The following is a 19993-nucleotide window of genomic DNA, read 5'->3' as shown; positions in this document are numbered from 1 at the left end:
AATGTGTCCCTGCTGTCTTTCCACGTTGTTCCAAATTAGAATTACCTACAGAATAATCTGGATTAATTATCGGCATGCATTTTAGCCAAACAATTAATCTCACCTACAAACTGCGTAGGTCTGTGTATTGGCAAGAATCTTGCGATGTCCATTTTAAGAACAAATAATAAAAATAAGTGTTCGATGCATTGATAATAATGCTTTTCTTTGTCTCGTGAGGACAGTGGCAGATGGAGGAGTCAAATGGACAAAAATATTTCCAATAGATCAATACAGCACTTCAATGAATAGATTCAGAATCACTGCATAAAATATTGCGATAGTTCATGTATCAATAGTGTTTTAAACTAATTTAAAACACCAAAGCAGCTTGTTCTGTTTGCAGTCATTTTATAAGCAATTGGACAAAAACCTGCAATAAAATAAACTTTTTTAACAGCATATAACTTTTAACATTGATGCAGGAAAAAAAGCATTTTCACTGGTTTTCTGAAGTTGTTTTATTTATTTCCATGGGTTTAACATGCTTACCTGATGGTTGGCTGCTGCAGTGCTCACTATGCAACTTAAATATACGTCGAGTTACACAGTACAATAAAGTCACACCCTGAGCAGTGGACACAACAGATTCCCATGCTCACTGTGTCCTTGAATTTATGATAACATAAACAAAGGTAATAGCATGTAAAGCCACTCAACAGGAAAGTCTTTGTATGCAATACACAATGTCAGAATGTTTTGGTTTTCTTTTTCTTCTTTTTAATCACAGCACAAGAATGACAAGTCAATCAGAACGTTTACATCCAAATCTCATCAGGGTACATTCATGCTATCAGTCCTCAGGGTTGGATCTGTGCCACTCAGGACAACAAAGTCTGTGTCACATACTTATACAAGTATAGTATCGGGCAAACATGAAGCTCTCGTCTAAAACTACAGTAGATAAGTTAAAATGAGTTCCACATACAGCCCACCTAAACATCATGAACAAAAAAAATGTAATATAATCATTTTGGCTACATCATCATCATTTTTTTCTGGATGCAGATTTGGAATTACACACAGTGACATGCTTCAGTTGTTCATTCCCCATCGGTGTTTCCCACCCACCGTACAGAATGAGCAGTCGAGTCCACATTTTTATTTACAGCAGTGAGTTAACTCCACTTAGACACAACATTTACAGACAGTGTTCTCAGTTGGCATCTGCATTTTCATGACAATGTGAGGAACAACATTTGCGTATCACAGGGATTCATTTAGGTTGGATTTTTTTTTCTTTTTTTTTCTCTTAGTTTTTTGTTTATTTTGTTTGGTTTTTTTTGTTCTCCCTGATTAGCAGACCACAAGAGATCAACCCCCCCGACATAACTGGTGCTCCAGATTCAATAATGCTTAGAAATAAAATAAAAAAATAAATTGTAAGGCACAGAAACCGATAGGTGTGGTATATGGCAGTAAGACCTTACAACATTATAACATCACTGTCTTCATGTGTGGATACATTCACCATAAAATAAGACGAATAAATTGGCTTTTTGGGGAAATAGTTTAGTCACTTTCTTGCAGAGAGTTTTACCTGATATTATACACATTACATAGGCTTTATTAACAGGCTCAATGTTTTACAATATTTTGTCTATGTATGGAGCTTTCTATCCACCAAATATGAGTTTAAATATCAATGTAATACTTTCATTATATTTTTGCAATATCCTATTTGTTTTCACCTGAGCAGTATCCTCCTGTCGCCATTTTACCTTTACATCTCGTTGCTATGACACACAGGACTCACAGTGAATCGGACGATCAATTAAAAGTGCGCATTTTCAGTTGGATGGTAATGAGAAACAGACACATCGACAGCAGGAGGAGGATTTTATTTTCCCGCGCAATTTTCATTACAACGTTCCGTATCTGTTCAATACAGAACACGTGTTTTATCGTTCCAATACGGAGCAAATCCTTATTTTACAGAATGGTTGGCAACCCTAACAGAGGGAAACAGCCAGTCATAGCTCTGCAAATAATTTGCTTGGCAAAGCTATAGCTGGTAATGACCAGTTTCTTTCTCTGTGCCTTCACACTAGCAAACATCAGACTATTCTGCATACTAATTTTGACCTTTCTGACCAGGGAAATAATTAATGAAATGTGCAATACTGTTAGAAAATAATTTATCCATCTCTTTATTCATTACTCATTTCACTGGGTCGTAACTACCTCGGTAGATGGCAGTATTGTGTTGTGGCAGTTGATGTTTGTGGCTGTTTTTTTATAGAATGTTTTTATCGTACGTTTTCACAAATGCACTGACCACAGTGACACTCTATTATCACGCTACATTTTATAGTGACAGTAAATAAAGCTTTTTTATTCCACTTGCCTATAACAAAACCAGTCGTTCTTGTGTAAAGGAGGTATAACTGTTCATGAGCGAACCATAAAAGGTTTCGGTGTTTGTATCGAACAGTCACTTAGAAGCGGAAGGAGAAATAACTTTGGCAAATCCCTTCTCTCACATTGAGGTGATGACTTTTCTATATTGTCAATCCAACATTAATGTTGACTTTTGGCAATGTTTACTAAGCTGTGTAGAGGTCAGGAGTCTGGGTGTGAACCTTTTTATTCTTGCAAACACCAATATAAAATATTACCTAATGGCCTTTATAGTACAATGCTATGAAATACTGTACAACACTGTCACCTAAGGACTTAAATGTGTGTCATTAACCCCAGTGTTAAAAGCGTCTCACTTTATGATGCCCACAGATGTATTATGTATACTCTGACCACGTCTTTTAAACACAAGTGATTTCATTTCTGCCACTATACAATCAAAACTATAACTAAAGACCTAATTTGAGGAAGTCAGGAAGCAGCGTGGGATCATGGGAATTGTTATCCCGTCGTCCTGTTTAGTTCTCCTGAGTGTTTGTCCTTTAGTGGTAGAGCTTTGTCGGCAGAACAGTCGTGATCAATAACACACTGGCTAACTAACAGTACCGTACATTTCTTTTTGTAGGGGAGTTATAGCTGAGAGAGTAAAGTGGATGGCACCATTAAAATGCAAGAAAAATTTACCTTGAAACAGAAATCCAGAAAATCCTCTATGGAGTGTTGGAAATAATTTGGCTAATTTAATAACTTGGGATGGCACAATACCAACTTTTCGAGTATCTACTGATACCGATATCAGTCCAATACAGTCATTTTACACCTTTTAAACTATTTAAAAGACACACTTATCCAATTGTGTAGCAGATATTATTTTCCCACAAGAAAAAATAAACAGCCAACAACATGACTCAGCTAAAATGTGGCTGCTGACATCCACTCTCACTGTCACACCTACGGTCAATTTAGAGTGTCCAATTTACAGAATCCCCAAATCTGCATGTTTATGGACTGTGGGAGGAAACCCGAGAACCTGGTAATATTGTATCAGCTCATCCCTATTTATAATACTACTCAACAAAATGTACAACATTAGTCTTGTCGTTTTTAGATCATTTAATGCAGAAATGTTGCTGTAGGAGACATTCTGATCATTTATCCTGATTATCAGGTCAGGTGTTTGCACAGGGAGTGGCTAAGTCTTTATAAGGGCAGCTGCATTTGATCACTGATCACGTATGGGTGATGGGGAGATTGCACGTTTTTTTTACCGCTATATAAGTTCACAAATACCTGCATTGAAGTGCGCTAAAGCAGGTCCCAGCGAGTGGCTAAAATCAGGACTGATGAGCCGCTACAGTTGCAGTAAATGAAAGTTTTATCAACCTACTCATCCAACTCTTGGCAAGAAAGCAACTGACCATATTTCTGAAATGTCAAACTTAATTTGAACTTATTTATAATTAAGTCACAATCACTACAGTGCCCACTGCAGATGCCAAGTTTGAGTGTGACTAAACAGGTGAGGCTGCAGACGAAGCCTCAGCTCATTAGCGGGACATGATGAGACTCTGGCTCAGGGAAAATCTCACAGCTAAACCTCAGTATCAGTATAATGTGTGAGTTAAGGGACTGTTACCGACAACTTGACACCCCCCCTACTTTAACAGGAGTCACAGACTGTGCGAGTCAAAATGACAGCAACGCGACACTCTTAAAGCCTCGACACAAGCCGAGGAGTAAACGCACACATACTGAATGCTTGCACACGGGCGTGAACACAGCACACTGATTATGGTTGTGGTGTTGGCTGTATTATCAGCTGCGATCAATATATTCATGACTTTTCTCATTTGGTGTCTACTACGGGCCACATTTAAAAAAACATCTCACAGTGGAGGTGAGAGGCTGCAGCCAAATACACACTCTTCAATTTACAGTCTACATTCAGAGATCATTTCAGTAGATTTCAAACCGGTGACTGAAACGACCATTTACTCTCAGTGGAACAACTTCGCTTTGTGTTTGTGCGCCTCTGTGCATGTGAAACAGATGTTAATTGTGTGTGTTTTAGCCATGCTAACACATACTGGATGTGGCATAGATTACACTAGCATGTGCTTCAGAAGTATATATATATAGTACATGTATGTGTATATATATATATATATATATATATATATAGTACAATACCATTTGCATTTTTACACAAACTCTCTTCAAAGTCAATTTATGAACTGTGGTCCGGTTATTTCATGTTAGGCGTTGTGAATGAAATTTCTTGATGGAATCGTGACATGTTAAGATGCAGGATGGAGAGGAAAACTTTTTGCTTGATTACAGAAAAGAGATAGAGAGAGAGAGAGTATATAAACATAAGTGTACTGTCAGTCAGGGTAGATGAGGAAGCCGGAGAAGGTGCTGTATTTGTTGGTGTTTCCCCCGTGAACTTTGCCGCCGTCTAGCTGTACACACACCTCGTCGCCCACGTCCAGATGAAGGATGACACTGTTAGAGGCATAGTCGTAGTTCTGATCTGCATCTTGAGCGATTGCACTGGCCCTCACCTGAGTTAAAGACAAATAAAATAGTTTATAGGCTGGAAAGAGGAGGAGAAACATCTGGGTGAAAAAAGGAAATGCCACATCAGTGATGTTATGTGCATGATGGATTCTCTGGAGCTTCAGTGCTTCTCGTAACCTGGTGTAATCCCAATGACAGTGTTGTGCTGATATTATACATCTGTCTGACAATTTATCCTTCTGTGTGAGTTTTTTACTAAACTGAGAGACAAAGAAAGAGGTGGATGTTGGATACGTTTAGAGAGAGGAGAAATAGGAGATTTTCCATTGCACTCAATCAGATTTTAAATCTGTGGTGGTGAAGTGACTTTTTCAAACCATATATTTTAAGAAATCCTACAAAATGCCTTTTTTTTTTTACTTTAATCCACATGTTTAATTGCAAAACATCTTTATGATGCTATTTTAAATAAAACATTTAAATTTTATAATGCAAGAAAAATAATAATCCACCTGCTGTTATGCATCAAATTTCAGATCTTATTGAAACAGATAGGTCGTTCTTTTAAGACACTTTTAAAAATGCTATTTTATGTATTACACCACAATAACATTCATATTTCTGTATGACCAAATTTAATTTTTTTTAATTTTAATTTTTTAATTCCAACTTTTGTTGATGCTATATAATTAAATAAAATGTTTTATATTTATAACACAGTCCTAAAACTGATTAGATTTTAGGACTGTGGGATTAGGGGGACTGGGGGAGGTAGGATTAGGTAAATTGCCCGTAGGTGTGAGTGTGTGTGTGAATGGTTTGTTTTTCTCCATGTGTCTGTGATGGACTGGCAAACTGTCCAGGGTGTCCCCTGCTTATCGCCCTATGTCAGCTGAGATTGGCACAGGTCCCCCCTGTGATCCTCATGTGGAGGATTAAGTGGTAGAAGATGGATGAAAGATGGATTTATAACACCTGCAGTAGACCCAGGTTTCACTATGGTCATCTAAATATGAATTATCAGGTTAAATCAGGAAATATAGCAGAAATGTCAGCATCTATATTCAATGTGAGGGAGGCAAATACAATGCAATCCAGTGCAACCCATAAATAACACAATCACAAATATTGGCAAATGCATCCATTATATCACAGTCCCAATAAAAACCTATCTAATTTATCTTTTGACCTAATTTCACTCCCACAGCCAGTTCACTGTTGACGTTATGTGGATGTCACCAGTGCCATTTTACTTCCTGTGTCATTCTCTGATCTTGGTGTAATGTCAGTGCAGATGCCTTCCTGTCCACTGGGCAGATAGATGAGATGTGCAGTGATCTTTGGCCTCCAGCCTCCATCTGAGAGCACAACCTTTCTTAGTCACTATCAATTTTTTTTCCCCACGGGATTGTTGCCCTCCCACCTGATCCACCTGTTGCAAAGGAAGGGTCTGACGGGAATTGCACAGATCGTATCAGGGAGGAAATCAGTTTATTTTGTCAAGCAGCAAGACAAATGAGTGCAATGAATGCGGACACATACGCGTTTTAAATGCTGCAAAATGGGTTGACTTAACTGCTACTGCTAGTCATCAATATCATCAGGTGCTCATAGTTGTGACACATTCTGGAGATTTTTGGTTTTATTGTCTTTGGTTATCATTTCACGGCAGTAAAAACTTAGTTTAAACAACAAAATTGCTCAACAAATTTGTACACACACAATAGTGTACAAAAGTCCACCACCAGCTTGGTTGTTTCTATGTCTGTCAAATTCTGTGATCATTTACATTTGGATTGGAATAGTAAGATGACAGATGGTGAAATAGTAGGATACAGGTTTTACCTGTAAAACAAACTGAAAAAACTACATAGATGTTTCCTGCATTTTCTGGATGTGTTCAAATCAAGTGATTAAGCAGGGAAAAAAATGAACACCACCAGGATGTTGCCTGAATATGACAATCCAATCATCACGGCTGCAACAAGGTCTTGACATTATGACCTTTGTAAAACTGGAATTAATGGCAGCATTCGGCATTTGCACATTGCATGATGTTAAAAAGCAATATGGTCTGATCAGGTCATTCATTACCCATTTATCTGGACAGGTTTATGTTGGGAGAAGCACACTCTGATTAAAAATGTTATTGGGTCTGTTATGGTCCAACCAGTCGTTAAAATTGGAGACATTATGTGACTACATGTTGACAAACCAGGGAATAAATATGATTCCACCGAGGGCTGATCCAATATAATATCCATTAATGCCCTGATATTCCATCACTAATTCTCCCATATAAATGTTGAAATGAAAAAGAGGTTTTCATTGGTGGAAGAATGGAGTCAAACACCTGTAGCAGCCTTCATTTCACCTAACAGGAGCTATTTTATCTAAACGAATAACTGATTGAATGGAGAGAGCTCCTCATACAGTAGGATTAGGCAATTCACTTATTTCATCCGTTCCCCTTCTGAGTTCCAACGCCTAACTTGTTTTTGCACCCAGCCTGATAATAAATTGCACCATCATTGGGTAAGTAACCAATTATTCAAGCAAGCGATTCATTTAATGGTGGAAAATAAAGTACACAAGCGCATACATATTAATGAATGCAAATATGCCACCCTCACTCCATCCTTGTCTCCTTCTGTGGGTCTGACGAAGGATATGGTCCATCATCTCCACCAGACGTCAAACCTCCCTGACTTCATCGTGATCATATTAGACAAATCAGAAAAGACTAAACTAACCATCTCTCCCCGTCCTTCATCCAAAAATTAGCTTTTCTTTATTTGCATTTTCAGTGATCACTTTTTGACTCACTATATTTCTCTACCCCAAGCATTTCTTTTTTTCTGTGATCAAAAGGTGAACATTTTAATCCCCCCTCCTCCTCCTTGAGACAGAAATGAATCGATACATTTCCTTTGTTTTAATTCAACTCACATCACTCCATTAATTGTTGTCTCTCCCTCCACGCCTCACGCCCCTTCCATCATCCCTCTCCCTTTCGCCACCCCATCTCTATCTCTTCATTCCGCACCCATCTATCCATCTTTTTGTGTCCTTACTCTCGGATGAGATGCAGGTCACGCACACAGTTCCTCTCCCCACCGTGGCAGTGTTGGCGGGAGCAGCGACTAAGTGTGTCCCTGTCCGGTCTAAATCGGATTGATTAACGGCGTGCTGTTGTGGCAGGTCTCCTGAGGACCCCCCCTCCTCCTTATGCCTCCTTCCCATCCCCTCCTCACAGCATCCCTCACCCCTCTCTACCTCCAGATACGTCAGGCCAGGCTCTACATGGCTGCAGGCTACAGTAATTGGTAGTCGGGCAGCCATGGCAGCTCCCCTCCTAATAGGTCCAACTCCTCAATAACTCCACACAATCACAATAAATGGGGGCACAGGATAGGCTACAGTGGTCAAATAGGCCCATGAAATACTAGTGGGAGGTCAGGATGAGATCCCACATACACACACACAGACGCTCCAGCGTTTCTTCTACATGTCGATAACAGCCGTGCTCGTCCCTGATTTGTTTTTATGAATCTCAAGTGAACACCTGTGAAAAACCACACAGCATAGAAGACATTTTGTGATTTCATATTCTTAGACTGCGTTGCACTGAAGGGACTGAACAGCTCCCCTGAGGAGACCCTAATAGGTTTTAGGAAAAATATAACAGCAAAGAGATTCTGACATCTTGTACATCCAACATCTGTCTACACGCTTGAGCGGTGCGATTCCCCTGACGGTGTTTTCAGTCGAGTTAGAAGCTGACAGACTGCTGCTTTAACTTGCTATAAGTACAGTATGCAGGATTACAGACAGACTGGTATTACACGCAAACAGTATTACACGCCTTCATTTTATCATCGCTCGTTGTGCCGCAAGGCTTCTGCCTACCTCGGTCGCCCACAATTAAGGGTCATAACAAAAGTTGCAGCAGTGATATTTACACCGTCTCATTGAAATGGCCTTTAAAACATGAACATCAGCTAATTATATTTGCCAGCCAAAAGGACACAATGTTATTTATGGCTTTTATGGTTGGCTTCCTTATGAGACACAGAGGTTTACTTAGCCTCTGTTGAGTCAGTGTGGAGACGCTGACATTTAAAGTGTTGAGTTTTTGTTATATTCATGATTACGTTCTCCTCGTATGCAAACAATGACCCAGTGAACATGTTTGCTGTTCGTTTTCTATTCTAAAGTCATATTTCTGGGTTTTGAATCGTATCACAGTCATCATTTTTATATTATCATTAATAAATGTCATCTTAGACACACCAGTAAACCAATAATTGAGGGGGAACTTTATGTAATTTAATTTAGAGGTTGTGTCACATATGTTATATGTCACGAAAGGTTTTTGGTAGCAGTATTGCACATTAATTTACAGCTGTAATTACTAGTAACTAAGGCTGCATTATTCATTATTCGATTAATCGATTACTAAATAAACTGTCACCTATTTCGATCATGGATTATTCAGTTTTCAGAGGCATTTCTAATAATTAAAACAAGATTTTTGATTTTTCAGCTGCATAAATGTGAATATTTTCTGGTTTCTTTGCTCCATATAACAAAGAAATGATTCAAACTGAAAAATTCTGGCTTGTGGACAAAACGAGACATTTGATCATTTCCAGGTTTGAGAAACACTGATCGACATTTTTCAACATTTTATGGAGCAAACAACTAATCTATTAATTGAGAAAATAATAATCAGATTAATCAACTATGAAAATAATCGTTAGTTGCAGCTAAACTAGTCGTGCATCGTTGCATTGTAATAAAGACTTGATACCAAACATACATTTTAAAATAAATTTAAAATTAAAAATACATTTTACTACTATCTTACATATTCTCTATAAAACAGATAGGACAAAGTGGGGAAAATAAGTAAATGCAATTACTTAAAGTTACATTGTGTATTTTATTTACAGCACTCTTAAATTGTGATAATGCTGTGTGTGCTGATACACGCTTTCATTAGTAATTTAACCTTCTCATTTTTTTGGCACCTTTATTCAATTTCAGGATCTATATACTACCTCCTCCCCATAAAATAAAAACTGTGTACAGTGCACAGCAGCACAGAGGAATCTACAGGTTTGGCTGTCAGTAACAATTACAGGGAAACCTTGTTTTCTTAAAGCGGGCAGAAAGCACAGGGGCTTTGGGAGTGAAAACAAGAGGGAAAGGCAAATCAGGATTATTGTCAACAGTGGCGGAGATTGATAGCGACAAGGGAGTGAATTTCTGTCTGTTGGCCTGATACTGTTCTTACTTGATCCGTTGCTGTTGGGCAGAAGGGAGACCCCCGGGACAAGAGAGAAGATTACACTGCCTCCACTTCTTATTAGGGAGGGAACATTAAATGGGGAAAGACTGAGAGAGAAACATGGCAGAGGAAGAAAGAGAGAGTGAAGGAACTTACAGTATAGAGTTTAATGCATCAACAATGACATTAAAAAAAATCAGTTGTTTTTTTTACTTACCGCCATTCTGTATGTAAACTATTGTGAACCTAAGATTGCCATCATTTTTTATGTAAATTGTCACAATATCAAACTGAGTGCTCATAATGTTTATTTCTGTGCTTTGTCTGGGTGAAAACTAATGGAAGAAAGGGCAGAAGGGCGAGGTGAAGAAAGGATGCGCGGTGAAAAGGAGGGACATTTGGATGGGGACACATGTCGGCGAGCAGCTGCCTCCACTTTAACAGTCTGAGCACAGGATTTGAGTAAAGGAGGCCAAAGTTGAGAAGGGCTTTGAGTGATGGGGAGGGTGCCTGTTGGATAACAAACTGATCAAGCATGTCTATTTCAGAGCAGGGGTGGGGGGCGGGGGAGTATGAGGTGGGGATGTTCACACAGCGTCTCGTTTTCTCCCTTTTTTTTCAGTACTGTTTTGTTTCGCAGTGGCGCCTTGATCTTGTGGTAATAAAACTGACAGGATTCATTCACTGTGATGTACAGACCTCTCAGAGCAGAGCGAGGCGATTGAGACAGGGTCTCTTAAACTCACCTGAGGGACCTCTAAGGGTAAAGTAGCAGGGAGAAGAAGGGCAAATGAAATGGCCCCCCTTTTTTTTTTTTGTAAAAGCTGCTGTGCTCTTTTCGCCTCCATCGAGGAGGTTTCCTGTTTCTTTTCACAGGTCGGCAAGTAACCCTTCCCCTGCACTGCACGCTCACTCACTAATTGGCATACTAAATGCTAATATTTTGCCATGACACTCAAGACCCAGGTGTAAAGATGTTGATTAGAAAGTGTCTAATTGGCTCTGCACTGAAACCTTTGAGGGTAGAGGAGATGCCTTAATTGGATATAAATGGCTTGTATGGACAGCCTATACCTACAGCTACAGAATTGCACTGTTCCTGTTAAGTCATATTGCTGACGGTCTTGTAATAAATCGGTGTGTACAAGCACCTGCTGCGGATGCACAGCGACAACACAAATAGCAAAACTCAAGAGTCACGAACTGCCGAATACTCATTATTCATGGTTTAAACTGTAAAAGAGATGTTCGTACAAAATGTGTCACAGGTCAGAAGTACACCACCGACTTAATGCTCATAAAAAAATTGAATAATCCAATGTGCATATTTAGCAACATCTATATCAATTTAAGCCACTATATATCACTGTAAAACACTGCTGCTAACAAAAGAGACAAAACCCTGCATCCTTGATAAGGGGAAATAATGATATAATGGGGAGGGAAAAGGCAAGAACAATAAAGGCATGACAAAACACTGTAGCAACCAGACAAAAACCCTTTAGTCTGCAGAATATAATGGCTGAGGTCATTATAACAGAAATCATATAGTAAAATAATGGTTGTATGTTTTCAGGGAGAAACACAAGAATAAAAAAAAGGGTAAGCTGCAGGGTAGAGAAGAGCATTCTTTCTATTCGCTCTACATGAAATGTCGTCTGAAAGGTGGGCTTTCATCCTTTATCACAGACTGTTCCCCATTATCATGTTAGGTCATTGTGTCTGACACTATAGCAATGTAAAGCAGAAAAACATTCATCTTGAGTATGAATTACTCCACAAATACACACAACTGCTGCAGAGATGGCACACTATGAAAGTCACAAAATATAATACGTTTGAGACCGTCTTATAAAGTGCCACATGAGGAACACACTGACACCCTGCCTGACATACTGTAATTAACAGCTTACACCTTTCACTGTAGCCGTATCACACCTTCCTACTGGAGCTGAGCCAATTTTCCTTCTAATTTAGTCCAAGCTTGTCATCACTGCAACTTTTAACTGGTTTATTTAAATATCTTATTAGCTTGTAGGTACGTATGATTTACCATAAACTTGGAATTTCAAGTTTAAATGGTAATTGTATATGGTAATTACAAATAAATTATTATTTTATTTTGCTGTTTATTACTTGAAAGCCTAGCTAATTTTTTTTTCATCAACACACTGTAATAAAAAAACAACATATGCACCTGTCTCAGAAACAATTCCAATCAACACCTTTAAAGCCACATAATAATATAGTAATAAAATTAACAAAAAAAATATATCGATATGCACTGTGCAAACACACTTTGAGATGTAACACATAATCACTTCTAATGTTTTACCTCAGATGTACAAACAGTTACACAATTAACAGGTTTCTTCATCTTGGTCTCAAAATGGGTCAAAATGAATCTTTCTATGTCTGACAGTCATCGTGATAATTACCAATGTTGACTGACTTGTATTGTCCTAGTTGACACAAAGCAGATTCTCTCTGTGATTGTCAGTATCGCAGTGTTTTGAACGTGCGACACCCACAAGACTAGACTGACGGAGGACGCACAACAGCAACTATAGGGATGTTACATTTTATTCAAAATTCAGATATCTGTTCAAACTCAAACCTAAAAAAACGCATACAGCCTAGAAGTTCACCAGAGTGTCTGAAGTAATGACTGTGTGTAATCCAGTTCAAGGTGCTGTGAGCAAGTGACAGTCCAAATAGCTAAACAAAAGATGGGTTTAAAGAGTTTTAGTGTATGTTTGCAGGACAAACACCTTTAGCAACTGGATAGTGAAAGGGTGGGGGTGGTTCGAGATTACCTAAGGTCCCCCTACAGTTTGTAAATGGTAATGTTTGTTACAACTAGTATTCGGACGCGTAACCATTACACCAACCAATGGAGTTGGTTCCCTTTTTGCACCAGTAACAGCTTCCACACTCCTTGGAAAACTTTGAAATATTTCCATGGGAAGACCTGGCTCACAATCTCTATTCCACTTTATCCCAAAGGTGCTCGATGGGGTTGAGGTCAGTTCTCTGTGTGGGCCGGTCAAGTTCTTCCAAACTCGTCAAACCATGTCTTTATAGTCCTTGCTTTGTGCAATGGGGCACCGTTATGTTGGAATAGAAAACTGGTTTGGAGGATAACATTGTCCAGAATGTTTTGGTAAGCTGAAGTGTTAAGATTGTCCTCGTTCCACCACTTTGTCGAGTAGTCTCATCCGCCAGGAGGTCACATCAACCCAATGATACTGCCACTTAATGAGGTTACTGAGGCTGTCGATGAGATGAGATGCTGCGATGCTACTATGGCACTCATCAACAAATCTATAGTATGTGTAAGTGTGGTCTCTACAGACTGACCAGCTGACCAGTCCAGATTCACCCATATTGGTCCAGCTATAAATATTCATAGTCTGACTCTGTGCTCATCACTGTAAAGGGCAAAGTACATATTGGTGGGGAATTATATATCCATTGAAAAGGTCACCTACCTCAACACCAATCTTTTGATGAGTTATGGGACACTATATGTGAAGAGGAATCCTAGAACTGTGAGATTCTGCTTTTCAAACTTGGTGTGAACACCCACATCCATGACCACAATCCACAGGCAATACAAGAGCCCGAGATGTCGGATTCGCTCAATACAGTCATGTGTCTGATTACATGGCTTCACCCCCAACCCCCGTCTCCTCCTTTCAATAAGAATAGAGGATGTTTCCTTTTTACTCAACCTCCTCTGTCCATTCTCCTGTGACCATCCATCCATCCATCTCTCTCCCTGTCAGCACACTTGTCTGTGTCCTGCTTGTTTATGCAGTGATCTCTCTCCAGGATGTGTCTTATTCTCAGCTCCCTCTGACAAGACATTGATCAACACCGTGCCTGCGAGTCTGACACTATACGGACACACACACGTGCACACATTCTGTGAAACACACACAGAAAATAATTTACAGGGCCAGTTTGCTGTGTGTGGATGTGGATGTTCCTCTATGAGGACCAAAAAATGTATAAAAAAAACACAAGTGAGGACATTTTGGCCAGTTTTGATCTACTGCCCCCCCCCTTAAAAGGCCCTTTTGAGGGTTAAGACTTGGTTTTAGGGTTATGGTTAGAATTGGATTTCGGTTAGAGTTTAGGGGCCCAAAAAAACCCAGCCCGGCCCAAAAAGCCAGATGTGTGCACAGTGCTGTGAGAGAAGAGTGAGAGTGAGCAAGTGGATTTTCCGAGCACCAGTGAACGCATCACAGCCGAGCAGAAAAGTGGCTGCGATGAGACGAGAGAGAGTGAGTGCAGGTGATGTGCTGTTCTGAGAACACAGCGGTGATTTTTTTAGGGCTGTCAGTATTCAGACCTTAAGCACACAGGCACTTTTGTTGTCTTCCCCTTTTCTCTCCACACCCACTCGTTTTCTCTTTTGAGCCACCATCCTGCCACCAAAAAAGACAGGCAAATCACTAGAGCTGAAACAAGTACTTCGATTAGCAATCGATTACAAAAAAAAAAAACGTCAGCTATTTTTGTAATTGATTAATCGGTTTGAAGTTTAAAACAAGATTGCTGATTGTTTTAACTTCTTAATTGTGATTATTTTCTTCATTCTTTGCTCCATATAACAAAGAAATCATTAAAAGTGAATCATTTTGGTTTGTGGACAAAATGAGACATTCGAGAAGATCATCATTTCATCGTTTGACAAACACTGATCAACGTTTTTTCTGACATTTTATGGATCAAATGATTACTTGGTTAATCGTGAAAATAATTGACGGATAAGTTTAAGGGACTATAGGGAATACATTATGTCTATGAGTGTCCTCACTTTGAATGCTGCACAGATATGTGTGTATTTGTAGTTGTGTGTGTTTTGTAGTGGTATTTGTTACCTCTTTAGCTTTGTTACCTTTCTGGCATAGCCACTGACCTTGTCAGGACCAGTAGCCCTCATGGAGACCAAAACCTGGTCCTAATGAGGCAGAACCTCATTTCCAAGTAATACATTTAAAGCTAACTTTTGAACTGTGGTTAGAGCTGAAAATGTGAGACCATGAACTCCTCAGAAAAAAGTCAGTAGTCGAGTTTCACCTTTCAAACTGGAAGACGACTGTATATCCATTTTAAAACAGTCTACGATAAGCTATTGTAGATGTTTTCCATAAACACGAGAGTGGGATCAATCTTCTTATCTAACTGCAGGCAAGAAAGTAAAGAGGATTATTTTCCTAACTATTTCTTCAATAGATTTCCCAAGTCGTTATCTAAACCTCACAAATTGTACCTACAGAACAGAACAGAACACCTATTGTAACAATTATGTTTTGCTGCTGAATGTCCTCACTGACTCTTGATTATCAAACTTTCTCTGTGTTTTCCTCAAGGTTTTTCTCAGTGACCTGGTTCATTCTCCTCCCGGAGCGCTTGTCTATTCATAAAACAAAAAAGGTGCATTGAGACTGTGCCGAAAGATCAGCACTGAATTGGATTAAATAATTTAGTTGATGGAAAAGATAATTAATGGGGAAGGAGTCAATAGCCAGTGTGGACGGTGAAAGTATGTGTGCAGGTGTGTGTGCGTGAGTGTGTGTAAAGAAAGGGGCACAGGTGGGGGGGAGAGGATCTCATCTAAAAGCTATGAAAAATTTAACAGCAGGAGAAGATGGGAATGACAATGTCTGTGAAAACACGCAACAAACCAAGTCCCCCAATTATATCTGGCATTTAACTGTCTCTCCGATTTACGCTGCACTTTAAGGACATTCTGCCAAGTCGAGGAACGGAGAAATAACTGTTTTTGTGGACTTCATCATTCACATTAAAAAAAGAGGATGATCTTTATAAAGTGTGTACTTGTGCATCTGCAGAGCATCTGAAAAAAATATTACAATACATTCCTTTGACGTAGACAGACATTTGAAAACATGGCAAAGGGCACTTTCCTTAAGAACTAATGATTTGATGAAGTGGTGATTTCTTTTACCAATGTAAAAAATGCGGACTATAATGCAATGCTTATTAATTACTTTATAAATTCATAATAATAATTACACTGCCTTGTAGAGGAAAGAAGAGAATCTTCCCACAATTTTTTCACTAGTTTCTTTGTTTCATGTTCAGATTTAGTAACACAAACACTATTAATTAGCTGCAAGCCCTAACCACCTGCACAGTGGTAGAAGCATGGGAACAATCACACATTATGGCAGATATTTTCATATACGTAGCAGTGGACTTTTTTGTTCCAGTGTTGTCATCTATCAACAGGTTTCTGGGACATAAACAAATGAACCTGTTGTGCATGCATCACGGTGCACCACTGCAATCATCTTCAGCAGCAGCAGGCTCAGTGCTCAACAAAGTGCAATGTACAGCACTTTGTTGTGACATCAAAGCTTTATCAAATCAAACAAATAAGAATGAAACTCAAACGTGTTGCAGAGATTTTGTGGGAAATGTTTTGCCATTAAATCTGTGCAGCCTCTCTCTTGCCCTATTTTTAAAGACTATAAAATGGAGATTCAGTAAAGCATATTACTGAACAGCAGCTCAGCAGGGTGACGGTGTGCAGCAGCATATTGCTGTCAGTTCATGTAGCGTGCAAAGAAACCACCCTTGTACCATCAAGCGCTCAGTTCAGTTCGACTTGGTTTACAACAATGCAAAGAATGATTTTTTTTACCCCATTCTTGTTCTCTGTTAATCCCCAGGATATCACTCTTCTGTTCTGCAGCACACATGTCAGAATCAGAGTACCTCAACAGAGAGAAGGCTTAGCACTTCAAGCTTGTCACAGATCTCCAGATGGTTGTGTTCAAGGCTATTTCCACGTTTTTGTACTTGTTTAGTTATTAGCGTTAAAGTCAGAGTTCCTCAGAGGACAGTAGCCAGCTGCTGCATTTTAGCTTTCGTTCCACTGAGACTTTGGGGATTGTTATACTCCTGATCGCTTGGCTGTCAGTCTCTGTCTTCGCTCCCTCTCCCTTTGTTGACGAGTTGTACAATTAATTATTGTGTTGGTTTTCCAACGGCTTACTCTCTTTCTGATTTGTCCACACACTTTGAGATTTAACAGTAGTAAGAAAGCAGAGACTGTATATAAAAACATATGGGTTGATTTCTTGAATGACCATTAGAAGGCGCCTAACTTGACTTGAGGAAGTTTGTTTTTACTTTTTTTAGACATAGAATGCAGATAGTGTTTTGGCTCCTTACATCATCCAGAGTTTGTCGATCACATATGATAATTGCAGCAGGAGGCAATCGTTCTTTCACTCGCAGTGGATTATCCAGAGTTTCTCCTGTTGAGTTCTCACATTATCCAGAGAAGTTGACTGGAGAATTTCTGCAGAATATCCCAATTGTATGTCGTTTGAAAGATGGGGCGACTTCTCTCACTTGATTTATAACATCAATAAACATTTCCTGAAGAACTTTATAGTCTCGATTTCTCGTGTCCAGTATTCATTATCTCACCATGTTCACTTTGTAAATTATTGTAACATTTAGAGTAAAACAGATCATTGGGTACAGCTTAGATGCGACATGAACACTGTGTGATTCATCGCTAGTATCATCATCATCAACAGGTGCCTGCTTGCAAGTGTAGGTGGACGAGCAGTGTTCAGTCAGGCCCACCTTTGCTCTTTCATGTTAGAGATTGACTGATATGTGTTGTGATGTGTGTTGCTAATGCCAGTAATCAGGGCGGCTTACGGACAATATATGGAACAAAACCTATGGCCTGATGCTGTAATCAGAATTGTGTGTATTTTTAATAATGATAATGCATAAATAAATATTAAATTATATTACAGTTCATCAAAAACACATGACTGCGTCAAATACACTTTTGGATGAAAAAATAAAGATTTAAATTAACATCCAGTGCCAATTATTTAAAAATGGCAAAACTCTGAATCAGACTGTTTATCTCTACTCCAAATAATGGTCACTGAACAAAACAAAACACGGCATTGCACAAAATATTAAATTCACAGCTTCAAAACACAAGTTCAGAAACAAAAAGGTGACGTCATGGTGGTTTAACATCACTATTGAGCAGCACATTTTAAGTTCTTCTCCACTTGTATTAAACTGCCACAGTGTTTGTGGCTTTTCTATAGTTGTACTTTTGTACTGCAGGTAAACAAAGGAGCACATGGACAGTTTCTGGCACAGAGATCAACTGATATTCAGATTACAATCCTGGAGGCCTAACCCTATAACCCCTGTACCATTACCTGCTATGGCATTAGTGGGGAACTTGAACCGAAAGGGTAATTTCTGAGGAATCCCAGAGCAGAAACATGCGAGCCAAAGTTTTGCAATGCCAAAGAAGCAGCCAGAGTGCCAGGAGATGAACAGAGGAAGTTTATGCAGCAACAATTCATTATGTGAAATGCAAAAAAACAAAAAACAGTTTTGAGCAAGAGCAGAGGAAAACTACATGAGCTGGGCCTATTTTAGAGAGCATTACTAAATCTGAACATGAAACAAAGAAACTGTCAAAAATAAGCTGTACTCTTGAATAAAAAGAGAAGAAAATGCTATGTGCAAACCAGGAGAAGGCCACTGCTGAACCTGGAATTAAAGCAGTTTTGTTTTTTCTTTAATTGTGGAATTTGGCATTATTGATCTGAATTAATATAAGGCCTGAAATGCCCTAATTGGTTGATTTATCATCCTGTTTGATCTGTGGCTTTCCAGATTAAATTATTGAATTGCTGCTTGAATTTTGGTGGCACGCAGAGAGAATCTGGATTAAATTCTGTGCATGAACTGCTCCAAACATTTACACCGACGACCCAAGTTCAGAGAGACACTTCAGACACACACCTCACGCCACACTCACCTGTCCGTTCTTCTTCAGGTCGGCCCACATGCTCGTGCCATCACCACCTCTCATCAGGACATGGTAGGTGAAGTAGTAGATGCCAGGCAGAGGGCAGGTGAACTTGCCTGTACTCGGCTCGTAGTAGTTCCCTACGTTGGTCACCACATCATCAAACTTTAGTATTTCGCTCCCTTCGTGTTGTTTCCGGAGGCCTGCGTAGAAGGCAATTTTGGGGCTGTAGAAAGAGGGGCCGTAGCCACCGGGTCCGGGCCCTGGTGGACCAGATGGGCCAGGCTTGCCTGGCTCTCCAGGGGGCCCTTTAGGACCTGGAGGACCAGGAAGTCCGGGGCTCCCTCTAAACCCTTGTTTTCCCCTGCGGTTTGAGAAGTCTGGGGGCTGAGGGGAGACAACAGTAAGCTCTCCCTGTGGGGGGGTGAAAGTGTCACAGACCATCTTGCAGCTCCCGAGCATCTCATAATGTGTGCCCCCTCCTCCAGACCCACCCCCTTTGGTGGTGTGGACCAATAGGGGGATGGCCACCAGCAGGACCAGGACCATGGCCACGCCAACTCCAGCCCCGATGACGCGTTTTTTGCGGCTGAGCCGGGAGGCGGCCAGCGTGAGGAAGTCCTCCTCCCCCTTAGCCGGAATGGTTGTGCCGGCCAGACTGAAGTCTGAGTAGAAAGTGACTACTGGATCGAGGATGAAATTTTGGGATTGTGTGTGGGACAGAGGGCGGAAAAGGGGATCCTGTGATCCGAACAGACCGATGTTCAACAAGAGCAGGAAATAAATCAGCAGTCTATGGAATGACACAAATAATGTTCCATTTCTTTAGGAATCAGTGCCTTTGTATATTTTTGAAGGCAGAAATTATATATCTAAACGTCTTTGTCAATAATGAATATTACACAGAACTAGAACTGCTTTTTTTTCTTCTTTTTTTT

General features: G+C 39.7%; 1 protein-coding gene across 1 annotated transcript; it reads right to left on the bottom strand.

Moving 5' to 3' along the window:
- Positions 1-482: 482 nt before the first annotated feature.
- c1ql4b (complement component 1, q subcomponent-like 4b) lies at positions 483-19874 on the bottom strand. Its single transcript, XM_044024993.1, has 2 exons — positions 19065-19874; positions 483-4964 (listed from the first exon to the last, which is right to left on the bottom strand). Exons 1-2 carry the CDS (start codon positions 19602-19604, stop codon positions 4785-4787), a joined length of 720 nt encoding a protein of 239 aa, XP_043880928.1. The 5' UTR covers positions 19605-19874; the 3' UTR covers positions 483-4784.
- Between the last annotated feature and the right edge of the window lie 119 nt (positions 19875-19993).

This window comes from Solea senegalensis, linkage group LG4, assembly GCF_019176455.1.
Source record: "Solea senegalensis isolate Sse05_10M linkage group LG4, IFAPA_SoseM_1, whole genome shotgun sequence".
Classification (NCBI taxonomy): Eukaryota; Metazoa; Chordata; class Actinopteri; order Pleuronectiformes; family Soleidae; genus Solea; species Solea senegalensis.
Note: the sequence above shows the minus strand (reverse complement) of the source record. Positions and strands in the feature narration are given on the sequence as shown.